Source organism: Thamnophis elegans, chromosome 10 (assembly GCF_009769535.1).
Source record: "Thamnophis elegans isolate rThaEle1 chromosome 10, rThaEle1.pri, whole genome shotgun sequence".
Lineage (NCBI taxonomy): Eukaryota > Metazoa > Chordata > Lepidosauria > Squamata > Colubridae > Thamnophis > Thamnophis elegans.
The window spans coordinates 55,028,801-55,055,082 of record NC_045550.1 but is presented as its reverse complement, the minus strand read 5'-3'; the positions used below and the strand labels follow the sequence as shown (position 1 = coordinate 55,055,082).

The 26,282-nt window shown below is 40.7% G+C and overlaps 1 protein-coding gene across 3 annotated transcripts in view; it reads left to right on the top strand.

Annotated features, from left to right (window-relative positions):
* PLD1 (phospholipase D1) overlaps positions 1 to 26,282 on the top strand; it is a 174,232-nt gene that overhangs the window by 111,246 nt on the left and 36,704 nt on the right. For all 3 annotated transcript variants that reach the window (XM_032225037.1, XM_032225035.1, XM_032225036.1), the window contains exons 9-18: positions 7,685 to 7,837; positions 8,149 to 8,298; positions 11,032 to 11,115; positions 15,287 to 15,368; positions 18,180 to 18,290; positions 18,873 to 19,079; positions 23,282 to 23,483; positions 24,792 to 24,920; positions 25,169 to 25,287; positions 26,013 to 26,126. In XM_032225037.1, the coding sequence (XP_032080928.1) occupies positions 7,685 to 7,837; positions 8,149 to 8,298; positions 11,032 to 11,115; positions 15,287 to 15,368; positions 18,180 to 18,290; positions 18,873 to 19,079; positions 23,282 to 23,483; positions 24,792 to 24,920; positions 25,169 to 25,287; positions 26,013 to 26,126 (1,351 nt within the window). The remainder of the gene's footprint in view (positions 1 to 7,684; positions 7,838 to 8,148; positions 8,299 to 11,031; positions 11,116 to 15,286; positions 15,369 to 18,179; positions 18,291 to 18,872; positions 19,080 to 23,281; positions 23,484 to 24,791; positions 24,921 to 25,168; positions 25,288 to 26,012; positions 26,127 to 26,282) is intronic.

Below are 26,282 nucleotides of genomic sequence, written 5' to 3'. Positions count from 1 at the left end.
TCTGCCAACCTAGCAGTTAGAAAGCATGTAAAAATGCAAGTAGAAAAATAGGAACCACCTTTGGTGGGAAGGTAACAGCGTTCCGTGCGCCTTCGGCATTTAATCATGCCAGCCATATGATCACGGAGACGTCTTCGGACAGCGCTGGCTCTTCGGCTTTGAAACAGAGATGAGCATTCCCCCTAGAGCCAGAAATGACTAGCATATATGTGCGAAGGGAACCTTTACCTATATTTAAGTAACTTTACAATGTGTAAGATGCTATCAGATTTCTGTGTTTGTTTTGGAGGGGGTGTTTCTTCAAGTCCCAAGAATTCAATACCACTTAATTCTTGGTCATCTTTCAATTCATGGTTTCTTCCTAAGCAAAGCTCCTGGGAAATAAATGTCATCAGACTCAAAGTTTGCATTCTGTGAATGGGTAAGGATACAACCATAGCAATGCCTAAATTTGTCTGGGCATTTTCCCTAGCAGTTTACTTTAAGTCTTTTCCCTTTCATTCTCTCTTCCTTTTCTTTCTTTGAAACATGTTATGCCTTGTAGACTCAAGAAAGATGCTGTACAACCTTGGCAGTCAATCTGCTACCCAATGTTCCCGGACAATTGTTCTCCTTGGAGAGCCCTGGGGTGTCCTGAAACATTTACAGAAATCTCAATCCAATTAGCAGCGTGGAGACAATGCAGGTTTTGTCCTGGAGTACATGGCACCATCCAATCACTGTTGCCAGTAAGCAGGCTGGATGCCCTCAGTTGCTCATTTGCATTTTATGGAACATCAAGTCTCAGCCTCCCAAAACAGAGAGACAAAAGACTGTCTTCCCATGACAGAAAATAACAGAATCTGCTGCATGCACAGTCAGCATTTAATCAGAGTACAGCTGGGAGGGACCTTGGAGGTATTCTAGTCCAACCCTCTGTTCAGCAGGAGACCCTATACCATTTCAAACTAGTGACTGTCCAGTGCAGAGGTGGGTTCCTACCAGTTCGCACCTATTCGGTAGAACCGGTTCGTCAAATCTACCGAACCGGTTAGAAGAGGTTCCACCAGTGGACCCGGAAAGCAGGCCACACTTACAGAAGAGGTTCCAAAAAACTTTGAAACCCACCACTGGCAAGGATCTTGTAACTTGACAGCTTTAAGACTTGCCTGCTTCAATGCCAGAGTTTCTGAATAGCTTCTTGTACCGACCTAAGTACTAATTCATAATTTCATATCCGGTCACATGGGCGGCAAGCCACTCCCTCAAAGGAGGCCACACCCACAGAGTAGGTTCCAACAATTTTTGAAACCCACCACTGGTCCAGTGTCTTCTTAAAAACTTCTAGTGATGGAATACCCATAATTTCTGAAGGGAAGCTCTTCCACTGGTTAATTGTTCTCATTCTTAGGAAATTTGTTCCAAGTTGCTTCTCTCCTTGATTATTTCCCACCCATTCTTTTTTCTCCTGCTTAAAGCTGCATTGGTAAATAAATTGACCTCATCTTCCTCTTTGTGGCAACCTCTCAAATACTGGAATACTACTGTCCGTCCCCCGTCCCCCAGTCCTTCTGTTCTCTAGATTAGCCAAATCCAAATCCTGCAATCGTTCTTCTTATGTTTTAGTCTCCAGGCCTTCAACTGTCTTAGTTGCTCTTCTTTGCACTTATGACAAAGTCTCAACATCTTTTTTGTAATGTGGTGGCCAGAACTGGATGCAGTACTCCAGGTGTGACTTTACTATGACTTTATAAATCAGTACTAATACTTTATGTGATTTTGATTCTATACCTTTGTTTATACAACCAAATATTGTTTGGGCCTTTTTGGCTGCTGCCGCACACACTGCTGACTCATGTTTAAGGGGTCGTCCACTAGGACTCCGAGCTCCCTCTCACAGTTACTGTTTTTGAGCCAGGTTTCGCTGAGTCGGTACTTGTACCTTTGGCCCAAGTGGCCAATTGTTCTTCCAGTACCACTGCCCCATTAAAATGAAATAGCTTTTAAAGATGAAGTGAATACTATCTCGAGACTCACAAAAGTTGCATTTATTGCCGAATGGAAACCCTCTTACAGATTTCTTGTGTGAAACAGAAAATCATGAATTTAACAATTTATAGTTTTAGACAGACTAGATTAAAGAAAGAAGAGACTTATGTTGTAGGCATAGAACAAGAAAACCACTTTGTCTCGAAGGTGCTTTTTCAAGAGGCAACGGGACTTTCTTTGTTTTTCCTTTCTTCGTTTCCTGAAGGTGTTTCTCTTCTCATCCAAGAAGCTTCCTCAGTTCTGACAAAGAAAGTCCAGTTGTCTCTTGAAAAAGCACCGTTTGGGACGACCATGACCTGGATGACTGAGAAACTCTATAGACAAGAGACCACTTTGTGTCTTTTTTTTTTCTTTTCTATTTTTTAAAAAACTTTTCTTGCACTTTTTGCTTTGTCCTTGATTTCTTTCTTCCTTTCTTTTTATATTGGGATTAGTTTTTAACTCTTTAACAAAACGTTTTAACAAAATCATACCAAAGAGGAACAATTTTCACAGAATTTCAGGGAGGTCACCTGCTGCACTGTGCAATTGTGTAATTACACCAAAGTCTCACACAATCGTATACAGGTATCACCTAGTTTATACGTTGAGTTCAACTCTGGGCGATTCCACGGACATGTTATCTAATGTTCTTGGCTGTGAAACAGAAATGAGTTGGAGCAGGCTATTCTGCAGACAGAAAGGGAGACAGCAATAAGTGGGTAAATATTAGTGGTTGACAGATATATGCTTCTCCCTAAGTAGCAAACAGACTGAGTTTTGACGCCTTGCTATCAATGATGGCATCACTACAACACTTCGAAATTGCATGGAAAAAGTGGCACATGAGGTGATTTGGAACAAGTTATGAGTTTGCAGCAACAAAGTGGAGAAATATACCAATTCTGGTCCTTTGTGTGAAGAGGAACAGTTTGGATGCTTCCATGGCACATGTTCTGAATTCATAAGCGTTAAGAACTTCACGTAGGGAAAGCATGTGGCCAGAGTATGCTTATGCTTCGCCCCCACACACATACAAATGTGTCAGTTCCTGTATCCAGAACCCAAACTGTCAAGCAATGTGTACTATCAAAGAGGAAAAGGCAAAACATTAAAATAACAAGGTGTTACTGGTCCTTATGAAGTAGTCTGGAGAAAGCCCTCCATCCTCAGCTATGATTTGAGATAAGTGAAGAGTACTTCCTGCTCCTGGAGAAAACATGCACCCATTTTTGTGAAACATTTACTTCGGTACTCCGACTATGTATGTGGATACCCTGATGGTAAAAATAGTTTGAATAGGAGAGAATCTCCTCCCCATTCCTCCCACAGCACTTAACAAGTCTACACCGAACACAGCAAAATCTGTTCAGTCTTCGCCACATATGAAGAACGGTTGCAGGAACTGGGTATGTCTAGCTTAATGAAAAGAGGGACTAGGGGAGACATGATAGCAGTCTTCCGATGTCTCAGGGGCTGCCACAAAGAAGAGGGAGTCAAACTAGTATTCTCCGAAGCACCTGAAGGCAGGAGAAGAAGCAATGGGGGGAAACTAATCAAGGAGAGAAGCAACTTAGAACTAAGGAGAAATTTCCTGACAGTTTGAACAATTAGAGGAACAACTTGCCTCCAGAAGTTATAAATGCTCCAACACTGGAAGTTTTTAAAAAGATGTTGGACAATCATTTGTCTGAAGTGGTGCAGGGTTTCCTGACTAAGCAGGGGATTGGACTAGAACAGTGATGGGCAACCTTTTTGGCGTGGTGTGTCAAAAATAGGCAAAAAATCGAGCATAACTCGCGTTGTGTGTCACTTCGACAAAAACATAATTTTGCGCAATTTATAGTTGCTGCTAATGGCGCTCACAGTTCCCGTTGGCACTCCGCTGTTCCCTGCTGTGGTGCGGTCATAACCGACAGTCCCAGGAGTAGACTCTGTGCCGGCCTGACTGGAGAGAGGCGCGCACTGTTCCCGCGCTCCTCTCCTGCGGGTCCTCCCTCGCCGCGCTGATGACGTGTGTGCGCACGGCACGCACGCCTTACCAGCAGCCCCTGCGCTCAGAAAGGGGCGGCGGCGATACAGTAAGTGAGTGTGGGCGGGGGAGATCACACGTCCCGCCCCCCCCCCCCCGTTCCTCCAGCACAGATTCTTTCATCCTCGGCGGCCGTGCAGGAGCCGAGGATGAATCGCATGAAATCCTGTGAGTGTCACCCCAAATGGCTACGCGTGTCAGCACTGACACGCGTGTCATAGGTTCTCCATCACTGGACTAGAAGATCTCCAAGGTTCCTTCCTGCTCTGCTATTCTATTCTATATTCTACTCTACTCTACTCTTACCCCAGTGATCCCTCTTTCTCTCCCCTCCCCCTCTCTCCCCCTCTCCTCTGTGTGTGTGTGCGTATGTGCGTATGTGTATGCGTGCATGTACATGCACTTGCGCACACTTTTTCTTTCTCTTGCTGCTGTACAGCCTGTTGCTTAGCAATGCACCTTTTCAAAGCTAAAGTTGCAGTCTCCTTTTTATAAACTTCAATGGAATTAAGTTGGTGTGTTTTTATAAACAACCTTTACAGTAACAGCTGAGTTTTTAAAGTGTTGAGTCTATAATGATGGGCGGAAGCGTTTCCAAACAACGTGCTCCAGAAATTGGAGGCCAGAAATCACTGGCCAAACAAACATCGAATGCTATTTTTGTTGAATCAAATCCTAGACTGAATGGTGGTTTATGTTACCAGAGCACCATGGCAAATGTGTCTTTTCTGAGTCACTTCCAGCATTAAGGCTCAGGCGATCCAGTGAGTCACAGAAGAACTTGGCAACTAATTATTGCCTAGGAAAATTTCAACCTGGCTTGCATGGATATGAAAAGTGTCAGAATGGAATATTCCACTCCACTTGGCTAGTGGGGGAAACGTCATTTCTGAATTACAAAATCAGAGCAATAGAAAAAAAAGACATAGAGTTCCTTCAAGAAATTCACAAATGCAGAGCAGAAGGAACAAGCATAAAAACTTTAGTCCAATTTTAAAAGGGGGCATAAAAAGAACCCACATTAAATTGGGATAATGACAAAGTCTATAGCACCATAGAAGTATAAGGCGGAAACACCTAATTATCACCGTTATTTAATATGTACCATATATATCAACCCATAGAATGTGGCAATACTAGAATTAGTATTTATTCCATTTATTATTTTCTTTCCTTCCCCTTTTTATTGGTATTATGGTTCGTCACACAGTCAGCCAGATGTAGAGCTTGGTTTAACGCTTTTGTCCACCTATGGAGGACCCGAGATAGGCAGATGTGTATTATGGCTTGTAGCACACTCAGAATAAATTTGGCATTTTTCTTTACTTTTTGAGTTGTTATTATTTTCTCCATTGATTTGCAAGTACACTGAATGCTTCTGTACCAGAGGCAAATTCCTTGTATCTTTAATCAGACTTGGCCACTAAAGTATTCAGTTCAGTTCAACATTCTGACTTCCACATTGTTTAGGGGGCGGGGGACGTACTGCTAAACCAGGGGTGTCCAACCTTGTCAACTTGAAGACTTGTGGACTTCAATTCAGAGGTGATATTCAGCAGGTTCTAACCAGTTCTAGAGAACCAGTAGCGGAAATTGTGAGTAGTTCGGAGAACCAGTGAATACCACCTCTGACTGGCCTCACCCCATCTATTCTCTGTCTCCTGAGTCCCAGCTGATCGGGAGGGAATGGAGATTTTACAGTATCCTTCCACAGCCACGCCCACCAAGCCACACTATGCCCGCCACGCCCACAGAACTGGTAGTAAAAAAAAATGAATTTTTGAATTACAGCTTCGCTTCAATTCCCAGAATTCCCCACCCAACATATTGAAGTTAAAATCCACAAGTTGCCAAGTATGGACATCCCTGATCTTTAAGATTTGGAATGTCAGTTCTGGTTTGCTTTAGAAAACGTAACAAAAGTCAGTCATGTTTACAAAGCTACATCCTTGTAACTTGGAATTGGATTACCCTTAATGGAATAAGACCTTTAATTCAGGGCTAGAAGCTGTCTCTTTTATAAAATTGCTATATCTTAGCACAGTGAAGAATACATTCATAAAAATGTCATCTCAGGTCAGGCTTCCACTTCATACTTCCAGCTCAGACTGTTATGGGGCTATCCAACTAGCCGGTTGTTTTTCTTTGCGTTTGAGCCATATGGTTTCTTGGACACACCTAGTTCTTGCAGCGAAGTTAGTAACAGGGGATGCAATGAAGGGTTTTCTGGGAGATGATAATTAGCACGTAGAAGCAATGACCAGCCCAAGTGACTCATCTGACTCCCACGCAAAAAGGAGAAGTATAGACCCTGGTGCTGAATTAACTCATTCTCTGGGTTTCTGCTTTACAAGAGCCAGTTTGGTGTAATGATTAAGGTATCAGGCTAGAAACAATGAATTCTAGTCCCATATTAGACCCAAAGGCAGCTGGGTGACCTTGGGCCAGTCACAGTCTCAAACCCTAGGAAAAAGGCAACAGCAAACCACTTCCAAAATCTTACCAAGAAAACTGCTGGGGACTTCCCTAGGCAATCGTCAGGACTCAACAATAACTTGAAGGCAAACAAACAAAAAAGAGACTATTGTACCCTAAAATAAGGAACTAGCTAAACAATACATTAAGCCACAATCAAATAAGAATATGAATGAACCCAAATTACTGGTTTGTATGAGAATGCAACTAACCAAAATTGGTAGGTTGTGAATGCATTTTTAAAATATATAATTAACTTATATTTGAGAGTATATCTAATTAGAAATTTGAGGGGTTAGGGCAGTGATGGCAAACCTTTTCGGCACCAAGTCCCAAAAAGCTTGCGCTTGTCTGGGCCATGATCCAGAAGAAGAGCTGCCCAGGGGGCATTCTCATGCCAGAAAACAGAAGACCAGCTCTTCCCGTTTCCAACACTGCTGCATGCACAAAGCCAGCTGATCATCGTGTGTGCATGCGTGCCAGAAACCTGGAAGAGGAATGGTCGACACGTGTGTGTGAGGTGACATGGCTCCGTGTGCCACTTCGGGCATGCGTGCCATAGGTTTGCCATCACAGAGTTAGGGTCTTAACGTGGCGTTATGCTGCACATATAGCCTAGGCATACAGTATAACTTAGGCAACAATATCCTGGCTTACTATGTAGATCTTAGTTTTGTTTTGTTTTTTTGTTAAATGGAAATCAGTGTATCAGTTGTAACCTAAAAGTAAGTTGAACTTTGTGGGAATCGAGTACATAAATATAAGTAACTCTTAAGGGTCAGGTTAGACAAAGCTGATTTAGGTGATTCATTGGTTACTTAAAAACTCTAAATTGGGAGGGTTTTAACCATACTTAACCGCTGTTGATACACCTCAGTGAACTGAGTCTGGAAATTGCCTACCTGCATTCTCTTCAGAAGAGGAATAACTGTAATTATGCTTTAGCTTGTTCAGAATGGATTATGTTAAAAGTAAAGCAGTTCACCAAAAATGTGATACCAGGGGAGGGGAGTAGTACGCAGCAGGCTAATTGGGTTGCTTTAGGAACAGGCTGGAAAAAAAAGTATTGTTGGGATTATAGCAAACATGGTTGAGATGCTTTAAATGTTAATATGATTAAGTTATCAATTTCATCTACTGGTTTTTTTTCTACTTGTATTTCTTCTCTAGGTGGTTAGTGGTAAAAGACTCTTTCTTATTGTACATGAAGCCAGACAGTGGAGCCGTTTCTTTTGTCCTCCTGGTTGATAAAGAATTCAGCATAAAGATTGGCAAGAAGGAGACAGAAACTAAATATGGATTACGAATTGATAATCTTTCCAGGTAAGAAGTTAACAGATAACAGATTAAAAGAGTTGGGAGGGACCTTGCAGGTCATCTAGTCCAAAGCAGAGGCAGAAAACCCTACATCCGCCTCTTCCTAGGATCGAACTCACAACCTCCTGATTGTGATGCGAGAGCTCCCCCTCTAGGCCACAGCAAAATATAGAACCACATGGTCATCTCCCTCTTCAGTGTTGAGCACTCTGATTCAACGTGCTCCAAATTGCAAGTTTTCTGCTGGTTGCTTATGGCAAATGGTGATTATGTACTAGTGAAGAAGTGATAAAGCTAAATGTTTGTTCCCTGTCCAGGTCACTGATTTTGAAGTGCAACAGCTACAGGCATGCTCTCTGGTGGGGCCAAGGAATAGAAGAATTCGTCCAGAAAAATGGCAAGAACTTCCTCAAACATCACAGATTTGGTTCCTACGCAGCCATCCAGGAGAACACATTAGCCAAGTGGTAAGAGAAGACGTTCCATTGTCTCATAGCTGCTGATAGCATATGTATCTGTAGTAGTGTGTCCCAACTTTAGCCACTGTTAAGAGGTGTGGACTTCAACTCTCAGAATTACCCCAGTCAGCACTGGCTGGGGATTTCTGAATGTTGAAGTCCACACTTGTTAAAGCTGTCACGGTTGAGAAAGGCTAGTCTGTAGCAGTGGTGGGAGAGCCCACCCACCCTCCTCACTTGTATTTGAGTCGATTGGGGCTTTCGTGCACGCGCATGGAGTGTACGGCGCCTGTGCGACACACCGCCGAGCAGCTGGAATGTCACGGGCAGTAAGTACGCATGTGTGCGTGCACATGGTGGTCACCAGGCCCCATTGCAGCGTACCGGTTGCACTGGGGTCCGGGATTGCATCATTAGTGCATCACACTAATGATGCAATTATGTATTTATATCATGGTGTTGTGGCCCAGCAGGAGCTGTTGGAGCTGCAAACAGACTCCGATAGCAAGGGGCCCTATGAGTCGGCTCTGGAAGATGTGAAGGACCCTGGACAGGGTTCCGACTCTGAGCAGGGACCAGAGAGGCTAGTTGGCCACCAGGAGGCGCCTGAAGCATGGAGCAGCAGTGAAAACCAAAGGGAGTGTGCCCATGATGTCAGGCCTTGGAGCAGTGGGGAGGAGCTAAGAGAGTTGGTCCCGGATGCCAGGCAAAGGCAGGCAGATAAACGCCAAGAGCAACTACGCAGATACAGAAGATAATTGGACCCAGGTGGTTGTAATTAGGCTCCTCCCAAGAGAGTATATAAGGAGAGACTTTGGGAGGAGCCTGTTTGCAGGATTCAACTAATTATACCAACGCTGGAGAAGCTCTCGGGTATATTTCTTATCTTGGAAGTCTGGATTGCTGCCCAGGTCTTGTCAGTGTGTTAATTTACTGTGAATAAATTGTCTAGCAGTAATCTTGCCTTGGAGTGCCTCGGCATACGGAGGGTGGGGGGGGGATCAGAACATCATGGTATCTGTTCCAAATACATAAGTCGCATGGTTTGCAAATTCTTATTATGATGCACATGTCATACTTTACGATGGATGGATGGATGGATGGATGGATGGATGGATGGATGGATGGGCGGACAGGCGGACATATGCATGCAGATGGCTATGTTAGTGATGAATCACTTGTGGTGATTCTTCCCATAATGCAAAAACATTGCCAGGGTTTTAGGGAGGGGGAGAAGTAGAGGCAGAAGGAGCTCATATCTAAGCCAGCAATATTTCTGTACTTGTGTAGCAACAGTTATCCAAGGAACATCTGTTGACTTCAGGAAGCTCATGAATGTGGATGAGTTGTACCTGAAGGACTGATATCTCCATAGGACGATAAAGTCAGCATTACAGGGTACTTTTGTTTTGTCAGACAAAAGAAAAGTTTTCTCTGCCTTTGCCCCCTCAGTATGTAACCTCTTGCCCCATCAGGTGAGGTTGGCCCCTGCACTCTGACCTTCCGGAAGAGTTTGAAAACCTGGCTCTGCCAATTGGTGTCAGAGGATTAAAGAGCAGCGTGCAATCTTGAGAGAGTCTGGTGACTTGAGGCTGTTCCCACTGACTTTTAACTTGGGGTGGTGTCTGAATTTAATAAATAAAATAAATAAATAATAGCTATGAGGATTGTTTTTCTGATTTATATTACAACATTGGCTAACCATTGACTTGAGTGGTGCAGTGGCCTAAAGGTGAGTTCAATCTTAGACAGAGGCAGATATTTCTTTCTCTGGGCACACTGAGAACATATATTTGGAAAACAAACCTCCACATTGGTGACAGGAAGGGCATCTGGCCAGTAAACACTCAACTCCTTTCAGTTGCCCAGACTTCACCCTGCAAGGGATTATGGGGTCAGTAAAAGGAGATGATGATGATTGGTTAATCTTTGATTTGTTTATCACACCCCATTAAAAACATAATAACTGTACCAGATCCCGGATTAGAATAGCAGCATAGGTGTAGTCACAAAACTCAAATGTGTGTTCAAGATCATTGGCCCTCTTCTACTGTTGGTCTCCAGTAGATAATGTCTAAATATTTTGCCCGTTATACTGTCGGTCTTCGGCAATTGCTGTTTAAATATTCTGCTGGGATTCAGTGATCATATGTAGCCGCCCAACCCTATTTTCCTTGAATTGTACAAATCCCTTTTTAAAACACCAAAACTGCTAGCCATTGTCATGTTTAATGGCAGCAATTTCCCCCAGTATTGCTATCTATGGATAAAGCAATCCTGCCTTTGCCTTTGAATTTCTTTAGCATTTAGTTTCAGTGGATGAACCCAAGGTTAAAGACTGTGAAATGAGAGCCAGAGAGAGAGAGAAAAATCCTTTCCACATTTTCTACACCATGCCTGGTTTCACATATCTCCATTATGTTTGTTTTTCAACACATCTTTATAGCTGTAGGGTAAAAAAAAAAACTCCTACAGTTATTACTACAATCTTTTCTTTAAAAAGTCCTACACTTATTGCTTGAATCTTTCCTACACTTATTGCTTGAATCTTTCCTAACTAGGAAGATGTTCTAGTCCCCTAATCATTTTCACTTCTTTCATTATTATTATTTTTTTGCATTTCCTCCTTTTTGTTGCTTCTTCCAACAAAAAAATAATAAAACAGAAAGTCCTGTGTATTGATACCTTTCGCTTCCGGATTTCCAATCCTGCCTGTTTGTGTAATCTTGTCATTCCTTCTAGGTATGTCAATGCCAAGGGGTACTTTGAAGACGTAGCAAATGCCATGGAAGCTGCCAAGGAAGAGATTTTCATCACAGATTGGTGGTTAGTATTTAACTGACATGATCAGATTCCACCCTTCCTGCTCAGCCTCCTTCTAGCCTCTTAAGGTACTTTCTAGAATATTTAATTATAACGTGGCACTGTTAGGGTCCTTTCACATGGAAACTTAACAGCGGGACCAGATGGTTTGGCAACATCTCAGAGGAAGAGGCAGAGAATAAGAGAGCCTTTGCTGCAAAGGTCTTTTCAGGATACTTGGCTAAGGAAACAAAAGACGAACCAACGAAAACTTTTAATCTAACAGAAATTACTTTAATGTACTGATTCCTTTTCAACTTGCTTCTTTTGCACGGGGGGAAAAATAAAGATTGAAAGTGTCTTACCGGCCCTTTTATAACATTTAGCAAATGTGCAGGTAGTCCTCGCCTTACAATAGTTCATTTAGCGACCGTTCAAAGTTACAACGGCACTGAAAGAAGTGACTTATCATTTTTCACAGTTACAACCTTTGTAGCATTCCCCATGACCGTGTGATCAAAATACGGATGCTTGGCAACCGGTCCATACTTATGACCGTGGCTGTGCCCACGGGCTCATGGAATCACCTTTTGCGTCCTTCTGACAAGCAAAGTCAACGGGGAAGCCAGATTCACTTAACAACAGGGTTAGTAAATTATCAGCTGCAGTCATTCACTTAACAACTGGGGTAAGGAAGGTCATAAAATAAGGCAAAACTCACAACAAATGTCTCACTTAACAACATAAATTTTGGGTACAATTGTGGTCATAAGTCGAGGACTACTTGTAAGTTAAGAGACCCGAGTCACAAAAAGAATGTTCAAATAATTGAACAACCAATTATTATCTTTTGGCAATCTTTCTTTAATGCTTCTGCTCCATTTTTATTTGATATTAGTGTAACTCCTGTCCTGTAGTGAGTTGGCCATGGCAAGTTGGCTGTGGCAAGTTGGCCATGTCGTAGGCCTGTTGCCATCATGTCACATAGTGATGAATGTCACTCATTAATGTGTTTTTGCCTACTCTAAAATTCTCATCAATCACTTTTTGGGATGATTTCTGTTCCTAGAGCTTTTGAAAAAGGGGGAAACTTCCCCTCTTCCATTTTCTCCTAACCCTCAATCTCCTCAATTGCTTACTTTTTTTTAAAGTTTACAAGACCAGATGTCCTAATCTTTTCCCATAGGTAGCATACTGATGCCTCCAGATCATTCTGATTGCCTTTTCTCCATACATTTTTCCAAATATGGTGACCTAGGATTATATATAGAATTCCACAGATTTATAATGTTAAGGGCATTACAATATTGGCAGGTGTTGTTGTTGTTTTGGTCCCTTTCCTAATGATTCCTAGCATAAAAATTATCTTTTTCAATGATATTTTGCAATGAAGAATTGATTTTACTTGGACTACCCACTATGACTGTGTCCTTTTTTTCCTGGTTAGTTATAGATACTGTATTTTTCGGAGTATAAAATGCATCTTTTTCCCCGCAAAAAGAGGCTGAAAATCTGGGTGCGTCTTATATACTGAATACAGCATTTTTTGCTTCTTGAAACTCCACCCCTTCACCAAAATGGTCATGGATAGCCTTTAGGAGGCTTACAGATTTATAATGTTAAGGGCATTACAGTTTTGGAAGTGTTGTTGTTTTTTTGGTCCCTTTCCTAATGATCCCTAGTATAAAAATGGCTGTTCTGACAGGCCTGGGGGTGACGAGTTCCCCGCCCCCCTTCGAATTGTGTGGTTGTTGAGTGTTTTTAAATTGTTGTAGTTGTATGTCTGTTGTTTTTCCTCCTGTTTGTATTCCCCCCCCCCTTACTTTGGTTTGTGAGCAGCCCTGAGTCCCTCTGGGAATAGGGCAGCATAGAAATGCAATAAATCAAATCAAAAATGGTTTTTTTCAATGATATTTTGTGATGAAGAATTGATTTTACTTGGATTACCACTATGACTGTGTCCTTTTTTTCCTAGTTAGTTATAGATACTGTATCTAAGATGCACCTTTTTCCCTCAAAAAAGAGGGTGAAAATCTGGGTGCATCTTATACACTGAATACAGCATTTTTTTGCTTCCTGAAACCCCGCCCCTTCACCAAAATGGCTGTGCATAGCCTTTAGGAGGCTTCCAGAGTGTTCCTGGCGGCTGGAGAGGGCAGAAATGGGTTCTACCTTCCAACACGAAGAGGGCCATTTTTTGCTCAATTTTGCCCCAGTCCCCAGGAGCACTCTATAAGCCTCCTAAAGGCTATGCATGCCCTTTTTTGACAATAACAATATATATAAACATATTTGATTGACAATATGTGACTTTGTATAAAGTTTAAGTGATGACTATGGAAAGGATGGACAAAAACCTTGTAACCAACCGACACACTGTACGTAATGAAAGATGTTTTTATGTTATAAGTTTTTGTCTATTTATGTTTGTTTAAAAATAAAAAACTTTTTTATAAAAAATAAATAAATTTTGGTGTGCCTTATACTCCGAAAAATATGGTAATTGAGACTTATTATTATTATTATTATACAATTCCAATAATAATAACATTATTATTATTATTATTATTATTATTATTTACCATGTTTCCAAAAAAAGTAATACCTAACCAGAAAATAACCCCTAACATGGTTTTTTTCAGGATGCTTGTAATATAAGCCCTATCCAAAAAATAAGCTCCAGTTAACTTCGTCAGCCAGACGGATGCACTTAGTACCATATTTCCCTGGAAATAAGACCTAACCAGAAACTAAGGCCTAATGAGTCTTTTGATCAAAAATTAATATAAGACCCAGTCTTATTTTCAGGGAAAAACAGTAGTAATAGTAATAGTAGCAGTAGTAGTAGTATTGAATAAAGGAATGGCACCATGGAACCTTTTCAGCTATCCCCTCATAGCAACACCTCACTTTATTTTGTAACCTTTACATGAAAACAGCATGAATGTGGAGGAGGAACAAATTTTGGGTTGAGTGCTGGTTTGGTGTATTTATCCAGTGGAAGACATATCCATGTAATGTCCTTAATATTTTGAGACTACCAGCAGTAATGACATATGTGGAAAAATACCTACAATGTGAAGATGGTGCCCCTTATGTTCTTAAACCTGTTGAATTGATTCCATGTGGCACATCAGTTGACTATCATAATTCCAGAGTGGCCATCCAGAGCGGGCCTTCAGATTTTCCTAATTGTAATTATTATTTGAAAAATTGTAATAAAAATGCACTGTGGCAGCTCATTGCTTTTACACAAAACATAGACACCCTCCTTTACTGTTTAGGAATTATGTCATTTCCCTAGCTTGCTGACACCAAGACGCCTGAGGAAATGGTTTAATTTTTCCTTAGCATACAGGCTTAGTGCCATTTCATGTGCTGTTTGTATTGTGACTTTATAGGCAGCCATGAGAGAGGATGTTTTTCTACCCCCTCCGGTTTGAGAAAAAAAGAAGAATAAATCAGTGTCTATCTCCAAATTTAAGTTCTTTGTATTTTTCCTCCCAAATATTATTTTAAAAAATAGAATGAGAAATAAAATCTGTAAGACAAAGATCCTCTAAAACCTAGGCAACAGAAAGATTTCAGAATGGTTATAGAAATATTGGGAGGCACAGCAACTTTCAGTCTTAAGGAGGCATTGCTGTTTTATATTGTAATAGAAAGAAATTGGGGATGCGGTGGCTAAGACGCTGCGCTTGTCGATCAGAAAGGTCAGCAGTTTGGCAGTTCGAATCCCTAGTGCCGTGTAATGGAATGAGCTCCTGTTACTTGTCTCAGCTTCTGCTAACCTAGCAGTTCGAAAGCATGTAAAAATTCAAGTAGAAAAATAGGAACCACCTTTGGTGGGAAGGTAACAGTGTTCTGTATGCCTTCAGCATTTAGTCATGCCAGCCACATGACCACAGAGATGTCTTCGGACAGCGCTGGCTCTTCAGCTTTGAAACAGGGATGAACACCGCCCCCTAGAGTCAGGAACGACTAACATATATGTGCGAGGGGAACCTTTACCTTTACCTTAGAAAGTAATCATGATCTTCTTTGCTGGTGGACTCTCTCATTTAACTGCATGGATTGGGGCATCTGCTTATGTTCATTTGAGAAAGTGTAGTAAAGTGGACAACAGTTCCACTGAAAAAAGTTCACTAGTGTATTTTTCAGACAAACTTACTTCCCCTTCTACCTTTTTTTACAGGCTGAGCCCTGAAATATTTATGAAGCGACCTGTGGTGGAAGGGAATCGCTGGAGATTGGACTGCATTTTGAGACGGAAGGCTGTAAGTGTGCCGTATTTTTCAAGCCTTACAAAGCTGCGAAAGATAATAGAATAGAGATATCTCTCATTTTTCAGGCAGGGACTCAAAAGTATGGGCTGCATTCATGATGGACTACCTGTGTTCACTCAACACTCTTAGATAAGTTAAGTGAAGATGTAGTGGATAGCCTTTGCACAATAAACAAATATTGTGTCTTGGGTTGCAGATATCAGAACGATGGTTAATACGGTTTTTGAGCTGCACCATAAACTTACATTATGGCCTGTGTTAATGCAGTATTCTAGGCTGTTTGGACAATGACTCACACTAGTATGCTAAACTTATAAGAAAAGCCAGTGTCAGTCTGGTAATCAGTTACAGTAATTATGGCTTACATGGTAAGTTCCAGATTTGTTTCCTTCTGTTCTTTTCTGCCAGTGTTCAGATGGTAAATCAGATGCCATAGAGGTTTTGCCCATGTTTTTCTTAGGAATATGTTGTCTGCTTATGCATTTGTGTATTAGTGGAGAAAATTGGGTTAGCTCTGTGTGTGTGTGTGTGTGTGTGTGTTTATACACATACAAAATTATATAAATACACAGAGGGGAATATTGTATGTTTAAGCTTATCTTTGGGTTCCATCCTAATCTGTGGTTAACATAACCATTATTTATATAACTCAGTTGTTTAGACTTTGATAAAAAATGAAGCATAAACTAACATTTTGTTATATGAACTCAGCATTTGCCTGAATAATAACCCCTTCCCCTCCTTCCCTCTTTTCTTCCCTCCCTCCCTCCCTTCCTTTATCCAAGAACTACCTGTAACAGTGAAATATTTATCTGTAGATGCTTTTATATTACAGCCCCAGTGCTGATTGCTTAAGCTTCATTACATTTCCTGGACCGAAGTAGAGAGAAGTTTGCTTAAGTGGACTGTTCTTATTTAGGTCCATCTCCCTTTTACATGACCTCTTATTTCATTTTCATTGCTTCCTTGACCTCTGTGCCAAACCCCTGAATGTTGTCAGGAATAGGAAATTCCTCCTTCCTAAACCTCACCTTGATTGTAGGTGATTCCAGCAATACTGTTCAATTCTCAAGCGTTTTCCCTTGTTCCCTTTGAAGGCATCTGCACTCAAGAAATTCTTGATGCAACTGAAGGGAATTTAGGTCTAAATGCTATCTGCATCCTGTGTGTAATCCTCTCTTTTGGCCTGTTCCATCAGTGGCATGAGTAGAAACAGTATAAATTGACTTTCCAGAGAGATGATCTCACTCACTGTGTGATGTGATATATTCTATTTGTCTGCGTTCGAAATGGATACTCATTAAATTGCTAATGAAAAGCATTGATCTTCTCCAAGAATATAGGTCTAATTAGAAGAGGGCTTAACATGTGCCTTGTTATTGAGCTTGAGGTGACTGATTACTTTAATGGAAGCTTTCTGTCGTCTTTATAAAATACTTTTGCCAATGTGGACAAGGTATGTTTTGAGTTCTTGTAGGTCGGAAAGAATTATTCCCTTTGGGGCAAGCATGATCCCATCCTAGAATATCACCTTGGGAAGACGACCAAATCATTGATACACTTCTGGCAAGCAGAATGTCAGAGTTTGTTGCAGAAAAATCAAATCGAGAAAGCACACACAGATTCAACTGGATCCATTAACTTCTTTATATACATAATAACAAATGAATAAATGTACAATACCAATAGTAGATAGCAATAGCAGTAGACTTATATACCGCTTCATAGGGCTTTCAGCCCTCTCTAAGCGGTTTACAGAGAGTCAGCATATTGCCCCCAACACTCTGGGTCCTCATTTTACCCACCTCGGAAGGATGGAAGGCTGAGTCAACCCTGAGCCGGTGAGATTTGAACCGCTGAACTGCTGATCTAGCAGTAGCCTGCAGTGCTGCATTTAACCACTGCGCCACCTTGGCTCTTTCAACGTGGTAGAAGTTACAAGCAGAACACAAGTAGAAAAGAACAGTTAGTTTCATTTCAGAGTTCAGAGCAGACAGAGTCTTAAGTTTCTATTTCAATTCTTTGCACAGACTCAGAAGGTTGCAGGCTAAATCATGCCCTGGCCCCTAGCTGTTTCAGCTCCCATTGGCTGACCTTGTTGCTATGCCTATTCATTGGCTGACCTTGTTATCATGTCTCTCCCAGTCATGAATATTCTAACACATAACAGTAATTTTATTGTGAGAAAGGGAGAAAAGGTCATGTCACAATTGAAGTCTCTTGGATTGCTGGGCTTCCAGATTTTACGCTGGGTGGGTTTTTTTTTTTTAGTTTTAATTTTGAATTTAGCTGTTTTTTTTAAAAAAACCATGCACAGGTTACTAAGTTTCATGGTTATTTTAGATTAGGATAATGTTTACCAGTATCAAAGGAACATAGCAAGAGCAGGAGCAGAGCCGTGTTTTGGAATATTTAGTGAGCTCATCTGGAATTTTGACACCTCATCCTGGCCACACTCATAAATGCCTGCTGCAGGAAGGATTGCTGGTCTGTTCACAAAACATCCATTTATCAGAAGACAGACTTGTCAGGATTATCGCCCCCCTCCCTGTTCAATTCTGGAGCCGACTGGAAGTCTGGTTTCCCTACCATATAGTCTACTACTAGCATGGCATCCTTTTTTCTCTACCTGTCCTAACCAAAAGCCCTATCAATTGTGGAGCCGACCAGTGACAGGGAGCCGCAGCAGAGGGATGAAAGAGCCATGTGCGGCTCCAGAGCTGCGGATTGCCAACCCCGGGGCTAAGCTTTTAGTTGGTTCTGCATGCATCAAATATGACTGGTATTTTTTTCTTCTGACAGCAACAAGGAGTGAGAATCTTTGTAATACTCTACAAAGAAGTAGAACTCGCTCTGGGTATCAACAGTGAATATACCAAGAGGACTCTAATGCGCCTGCATCCCAATATTAAGGTATTTGTACCCATTATAACAATTACACACTGTTTATTTATCTTTAGGTATAGCTGCTCCATGTTGAGGCTGTTGACTTCTATAGAGTGGAGCTGTTCCATGTGAGCATAGAAACTTGCTTTGTTGATGAGTGACAAGAAAGGGTTAAACCTAGCCAAAGAGAAAGTCCACCTAAATTTAGGAATGATTACATAATTTTGGCAGCATGCTGGTTGAATGCAATGGAGAAAAACTTGCTCAGAAAAGGAATCTTATATATTTATTAACCTATATGGAATTTCTGATCATCTAAGGCCTGGGGGGCGGATATCCAGCCCATGGAGAACTTAGATCTGGCCTCTGGGGGCTGCCCTGGAAACATCGAAGGACTGGCCCCTGGTGCCTCTTTCAGTGAAAACAGAGCTCGGGAGGGCTGCATGTGTGACGTCAAGCTGGCCACGCCCACCCAAGCCCCCTGTGGTGAAACACAACCCTGATGTGGCCCTCAATGAAATTGAGTTTGATACCCCTGATCTAAGGTTTACACCATTAAAATCTTCACCTATAACCCACTTGATTTTAAGGTCAGTGTTTCTTTTCCAGGTAATGAGGCACCCTGATCATGTGTCCTCTACTGTTTATTTATGGGCCCACCATGAAAAGCTGGTGATCATTGACCAGTCCGTAGCTTTTGTTGGTGGCATAGACTTGGCGTATGGCAGATGGGATGATAATGAGCACCGACTGACAGATGTGGGCAGCGTGAAGCGTATCACAGCGAACAAATCTGAGTCTTCAGTGAATCTTTCTGTAAGTATGATTTCTGCAGCCTGAACACAAACAGAAGAGCGCAAAATGGGGAGATCAAATTACACAAATCAGGGAAGCTACTTCTGAGATTACTATTACATTCAGCTTGTTCAGGAAAGATCACTATCAAACATGTTTCTGTTAATATCAGTGTGGCATAGCAGTTAATGCATTTTTGGAATATAGGACGCATTGGAGTATAAGACGCACCAAGGTTTTGAAGAGGCAAATTTTAAAAAAAAGTAGGTAGGTAGGATAGAGAGGGAGAGAAAGTTAGAGAAATACAGTAGATAGGTAGGGAGAGAGAGAGTAGGTAGGTAGGTAAATGTTTCCAGGTATATTTATCCATGTGGTGGAGAAGGAAATCGCTGTGCAGCACCTAAGACTTTGTTTCTGCTGGCACAGCACTTGATCAATGTAATTCTCATCAATCAGTTAAACAGCTTTCAAAAGGGAAAAAAAGTTTTTGCACTCTGCAAACCTCCCAAAAACGGGCCTGTTTTTTTCAAAAGAAATTGCATGCATAGCCTTATGGAGGCTTATAGGGTGCTCCTGGGGGCTGGGGGGGAAACGGCCTGTTTTTTGCTCATTTCTGCTCTCCCCAGCCCCCAGGAGCTCTCTGAAAGCCTCCATAAGGGTACGCACAACCATTTTGCTAAAGCGGGCAGGGCTTTGGAAGGCAAAAAATTCTGTATTCGATATATAAGACGCACCCAGATTTTCAGCCTCTTTTTTGAGGAAAAAAGATGCATCTTATACTCCGAAAAATATGGTAAGTGCTAGCTTAGAAACCAGAAGAGTGTGAGTTCTAGTCCTTATGCATGAAAGCTGCCTTGGTGACTTTGGACCAATCACTAGGAGGCTGTGAGTTCTAGTTCTGCTTTGTCAATCTTTGTCAACTGGAACTACCTTTTAGAGAAAATAGATATATTTGCTGTCTTGAGTTATTTGTAAAAAAAAAAATAATGAAGATGGAATACAAATAAATAAAAAAATAATTGAATTAAAAAATAAATGAAGGAATATAAAATGAGTTTATTTGATCACAAATAAAATAAGATTCTCTTGTTTGGCAATGCTCTGAAAACCCTTTGGGGACTTTTTGCTTACACTAGGATTAACACTTTATGAGTTTGCTTATAAATAAAGGATGGAATATGGGATGAAGAGATATTTAGTTAACCTTATGGGGTGAAGAATTGCTAACTTAGTTTTTATTTGTAGTCACGAGGTTTAGAAGTCATTTATTTATATATTTTCATTTTCTTTATTCTTGTTTTTCTTTTTCACAACACATTTAATTTTTTTTAACCTTTTAATAATTAAAATTCTTAATAAGATAGGTTGGTAGGTAGGTAGATATAGATATTTTAAAAAGCAAATTAATGTACACATTCCCAAGATAACTTTTGTCTGGATAAAATCATATTCACAAATATTTCAAATATTTGCATGGTTCTCTTCTATAACTTTTCTGTCAGGTTCTAGAAAACCGTGAAAACAACAAGGAAATTATGACTCTTAACATCTTTCTATTTGTGATCCTTTCCTGCTTTGATTTAAACTGATAAGACGTCACAAAGGAAAGGCAAAGGAACATGGGATGACGTCTGTCGGATTTTGATTTTGTTTTTTGTTTCCCACAGTCAATTTTGGATTTTGCTTATCTTGTAAAAGCTTGTGCTTTTATCTTAAAGGGATTCTAAATTTATTAATATTCCCATCCAAAATTAAATTGTGCAGGTATCTCGCAGTTTACTGATCTCTGAATCCTCTGAACTCAATGTTGCGTCTGTGTAAAACAAATACCTAAAGATCTGTTATAGGTCAGTTTCCCTTCCTTTTAAATTGTGACTTTCCGAAAATCAACAAGAAATTGAGAAAGTAATTCTCCTACCTTGTTTCAGATTGACATTTAGACAGCTGCTCGGGTCAGTGGAGGTGCCTGGCAATTGGTTTAAGATTTCTTGCAGGCTTAGCTCCTGGGAAATCATTTTATAAAGGGCTGTATCTATCAAACAAGATATCCTGCATCCAATTTCTGGTGCCTTTTAACCTGCACTGCTAACGCTGTCTTTTCCCTGCTAACAAGCCAGTTTAATGTGGATTGCAGACACCCTGTGGTGCAGTAGAAACTGAATACCTATCTACCTTCAGTTTCCATCTGAATATCTTTTGCAGGATCAGTTGGGATGCAGGCCTTATTAATGTTGTTGTTTTTAGAATTAGAATTTTTTATTGCCCAAGTGTGATTGGACACACAAGGAATTTGACTCCGGTGCATAAGCTCTCCCTCCGTGTACATACAAGCAACAAATGATAAATCATGACCATAATCGTAAAATCCAGACATCGTAAAACATCAGATACACCCCTCAGTGATAGTCATAGGATACTAAATAAAAGCAATCAACATAAATCATAAGATGCAAACAACAAAGTGATAGTCGAAAGATGCCAAAGGAATATGTAATAGGAAAGATGAGAAGGATAATACAGCCCTACTACATGGTTTGACATCTTAGCATCAACCCTGTCAATCCTAGCATACAAGTCCTCAGTCCAGACAACTTTTTTCAGGTCACATTAGCTGTTATATTTCTTAGAGTACCAGCTGTTTAGGCAATGTTAGATTAAGAGTTCTGATCTCGTCAGAATTGGAGAATGCCAATTTCTTCTTTCCTTGTAGTGGTGGACACACATGCATGAAGCCATCTCTATACATCAACTGTTCTGACCTAGGCTTCTCCAAACCATGAAGCATTCTTGTCCCAACAAAAAGCTCTTTTTATTAAGTTAGTGTGAATTCCTTTCATTCACATCCAGCAAAGTCTTTCAAGGATGAATTTACAGTCACAGACCTTATCTGTCTTGGAGAGCTGCCAGGCCGATATCTTCAAAACTTGGCAGGGACTCTTGGAGAATCACGAACCAATTAAGTCAACTAATTGTCTCCTGCAAACTCCACTCCACTTTTGCTTCTCTTTTATTTCCTCTGGTAGGGGCCATTCATCGTCCACCTGTGGCCTTATTCCCAAGTCAACCCCTGTTCTTTAGCTGTTCCCTTTGTCTGGCAACTCTGTGCATGCGCACACTGGGAACAGGCTCCAGCTGTTCGTCTGCCTCACTGATGTCTGACTCCGAAGGCAGCTGATAACTGGCATACGGCTCTGGCCCCCTCTTTGCCCCCGATGCAGAGCCCTCATCAGAGCCTTCCCCAGACTCCAGAACTGGCCCATGTTCCTTCCCAACCTCCTCACTGTCCAAATCTGCTCCGCTGGCTGCTGGCGGGCTGCAACATCAGGGAAAATAGGGCTGGCGGCTACATACGATTACTGAATCTCAGCAGAATATTTAAACAGCAATTGCTGAAGACCAACAGTATAAGAGGTATAATATCTGAGCATTATTTAGCTGGAGCTGTTTCAAGGTTGCAGGAAACGTTCTGTAGGGGTTGCAACTCTTAGACATATTCAGACACTCTGACTTGTGGCTCAGAATCAGACTTCATCTATTGAAAAGAACTGTGATTTAAATAACTGCATATGTTTCCTCTAATATTTGTTTTTGATAACATGCAGTTAGAAATATGTATTGAGTGTACCCCCATGGAACCCAAACTAGTTTTGCAATATCCATGCCAAAGAATTGACATGGATATATTTACTTCTGTTTCTCTTGCAGTTCAATCTATGTGCTGTCTTTAAAGTTGTCCATCTTTTCAAAAACAGCGTATAGTATAGTTCTTGTGGGTCTGTATCATTTTTGAATGAAAATAGGAGGGCTCCTCTTCATAACTGATTCATTTTCCATGGGAAACAGCTTTGATTCATTTAGTCCAAAAGCATCTGTGGGCAAGGAGAGCAAGTGATGATAACTATGTCATGTTTTTAAGCAAATGACATGATTTGTACATTCATCTTAGATGTCATAGTATTATTACATGATTGGATTATTTGCATTATATGATAATGTACGTCCTAGTTTTAATGTTGTTATGGCTTTTACAGATGCTGGAGGTTTGATATACCCTCATTTATAGGATATGCATAAAGGCCTGTAGCGTATTCTGAATGAATACACAGACATGCATATTGATTAAAATGGATTACATACCATCAAATCAGATGTCAATTCTTAGCAACCAGGATAGATACAAAAAACACATGCTAAAATTGTATTTGTCCTTTTTCTGCCCCAAGTCTTTAGCTGAAACTGTTCAACCTCAGGTGGAGACTGCAATAACCACACCCCTTCAAGCATGCAGTGACGATGCTCCAGAAATTTCAAGAATGAAAGGAGTGGGGAGAACCAAGAAATTTGTCAGATTCAGCATTTACAAGCAGCTCCATCGACATACTATGCATCGTGCTGATAGTGTGAGCAGTGTAGACAGTGATTCTTGTGAGTTATTTCTTTACTTATTCATTGTATTTCTGTGTCATATTTTGGAGTCAAAATCCTTCCAAAACAAGTCTCGAGAATTTTGTCAACAGGATGATATAAAAAATGAATTGATGGTTAGGTGGATGAACATTCAAATAAAATCAGTTAATTAAATTTCACCATAAAATAAGGAAAACTTGGACAACATAAATGTAGGGTAGCACTTACTGTATTTTTCGGACTATAAGACGCACCATGATCTTGAAGAGGTAAATTTTTTTAAAAAGTTTTTGCACTCTGTATGCCTCCCAAACCTCATTTTTTACAAAAAAAAGAGGGGGACATGCAGAGCTTTGGAAGGCTTATAGAGTGCTGCTGGGGGGGGGGGGATGAGCAAAAAAGGCCCTTTTTTGGCCAAAAAATAAAGGGGGCATGCAGAGGCTTTAGGCAGCTTGTAGAGTGCTCCTGGGGGCTGAGGGGGACAAAACGGCCTGTTTTTTGCTCATTTTGCCCTCCTCAACCTCCAGAAGCACTTTGCAAGCCTTCCAAACCCTCTGCATGTCCATTTTTGCAAAGGGGGCAGGGTTTTGGTAGGCCAAAAATGCTGTATTCAGACACACCCAGATTTTCACCCTCTTTTTTGGCGGGAAAAAGTCCGTCTTATACTCCGAAAAATACGGTAGGTATTTTTTATGTATAGTATATACATATAGTATATGTATATACTATACATCCAACTCAAGGGATCAAAAAACAATCTCCTCTTCTTATCTTCACAAGGATCATATGATGAAGCTGGGGTGATTTAATGGCTTTAGTTCAATGAGATTTATAATCTAGGAAATGGAGAACTGGATCTCCTCCTTCCTAAGACCAACTATTGCTGCACTGATTGCTGCACTGATCTAAAGAAGGAATGTGCCAGGCTTCTGGAATAATTTTTAAAAGATGCTTCAGAAAATGAAGGAACATGAACATAACTCCTGTTCACGCTTCTTTGTTAGAGTGATTGCTTCATCTAACTGTTACTAGTGATCATTGTAAAATGGAAGAAATAGAGAGAAAATAGGAAAAAGCTAGTTGCACTGAGAAATTAATACATGTTGGAGGCAGGGAAGGGAAGAAAAGAAATGAAAAGAAATGAAAAGAAAAAAACCCCCAATAATCTAGTAAATAGCATTCCACTTCTGCATGCTCTGCTTTGAGGATGCACTCTTCTTCATGATTGGCATTAATTTAAAGATTAAATACTTGCATAACAATAATTGAGGTTACTGTTAGTAGCAGGTTCCAAAAATCTGTTTTGTGTTTGATTGTTTGAAACAGGTAAAGGCTCAGTTCGCAGCTTAAAGACAGGAGTTGGAGAACTTCTTGGTGAAACCAGATTCTGGCATGGAAAAGATTATTGCAACTTCGTCTTTAAAGACTGGGTCCAACTGGATAAACCCTTTGCTGGTAAGCATCACTGCAAGTTAGAATCATATCTGGACAGCCAGTGGGGGCCAATGAATTTGTGAATGTTTAGAGGTTAGAGACAATGAGTTTGTGGCAAATAAAATAGTTTGCTAGCAGAGGGCAAAAGGCTAGGTGATTGGGTAACTTTTTCCCCACAATAGCCAATCAGGTGTTAGTAGCATAGCGAAGAATAGCTGATAGTTCTTTAGGTTTTTGACTTTTTTCTTTTTTTGTTGCTTCCCCTTCAGATTTTATTGATCGTTACACCATGCCAAGGATGCCATGGCACGACATTGCCTCTGTAGTCCATGGCAAAGCTGCACGGGATGTAGCTCGGCACTTCATTCAACGCTGGAACTTCACAAAGGTGGGTTTCATATAGTTTTTCTGTCAGAGTGTGCAGAGTCAGTAGATAATGAACGTAGAAGTAGTGCTTGTAGCAGTGAGAGTAGTAACCGAAGCAGGAGGTGAGGACATAATATAAATAGAAAGTATTGGGAATATGTTAAAGCTGTTCAACTTTAATTGGGAGGAGTGTCAGGGTAATGATGATTTAAAGCTGACCAGCCAATGTAAGGTTTTAGCTTAAGATGATGAAATGAGGATGAGTCAGCAGAGGTATTGCCACTTTAAGAAGTCAGGCTATTGCCACTTTAAGAAGCTGCCTATATAAAGGAGGCCATGAGAGAGGGCATATCTCTCTCTCCTGGTGTATTATCTTCATAGTTGTTCTCCATGTAGAGTTGGAGATTGATTAATTGTCTAGCTGTGCTTAGAACATGTATGTGTGTGTGCGTGTGTGTGTTCTGTATGCCTTGTATGTAGAAGTCTTGTATATAAACCACTGTTTGTAAGACAAGCCTCTGTCCTATATTTCGCTCCTGGGTTATCTCAAAATATTAGTCACGCTTTGTGCACTCTGACATTTTCAATTAACTGTTGACAGATATGTTGGGATCTTCTAAATCCCTAGTCTGAAAGCAAGTAAAATAAAGTCAGATTCATACTGCATGTTAAATCTGAACATTTGCAAGTCTGACTAATGGTTTTTCTCTTTCTTTCTTTCTCTCTTTCTTTCTTTCTTAATACAAGATCATGAAATCCAAATACAGGTCCCTTTCGTACCCTTTCTTGTTGCCAAAATCTCAGCGAACAGCTGATGAATTGAACTATAAAGTCCCTGAGGCTGTGAATGCCAAAGTGCAGGTAAGAGTGTTGTAATATTTATGAAACGTATAACTGTTCTATAACTGGCAAGTGTTAGACGTTTGATTCCTTCCGTCATCATATAAAATGGCTCCACATTTGAAATTGTTCCGGGCCGTAGATTAAATGCCACTTTTCTTCTTTCTATATCCCTAA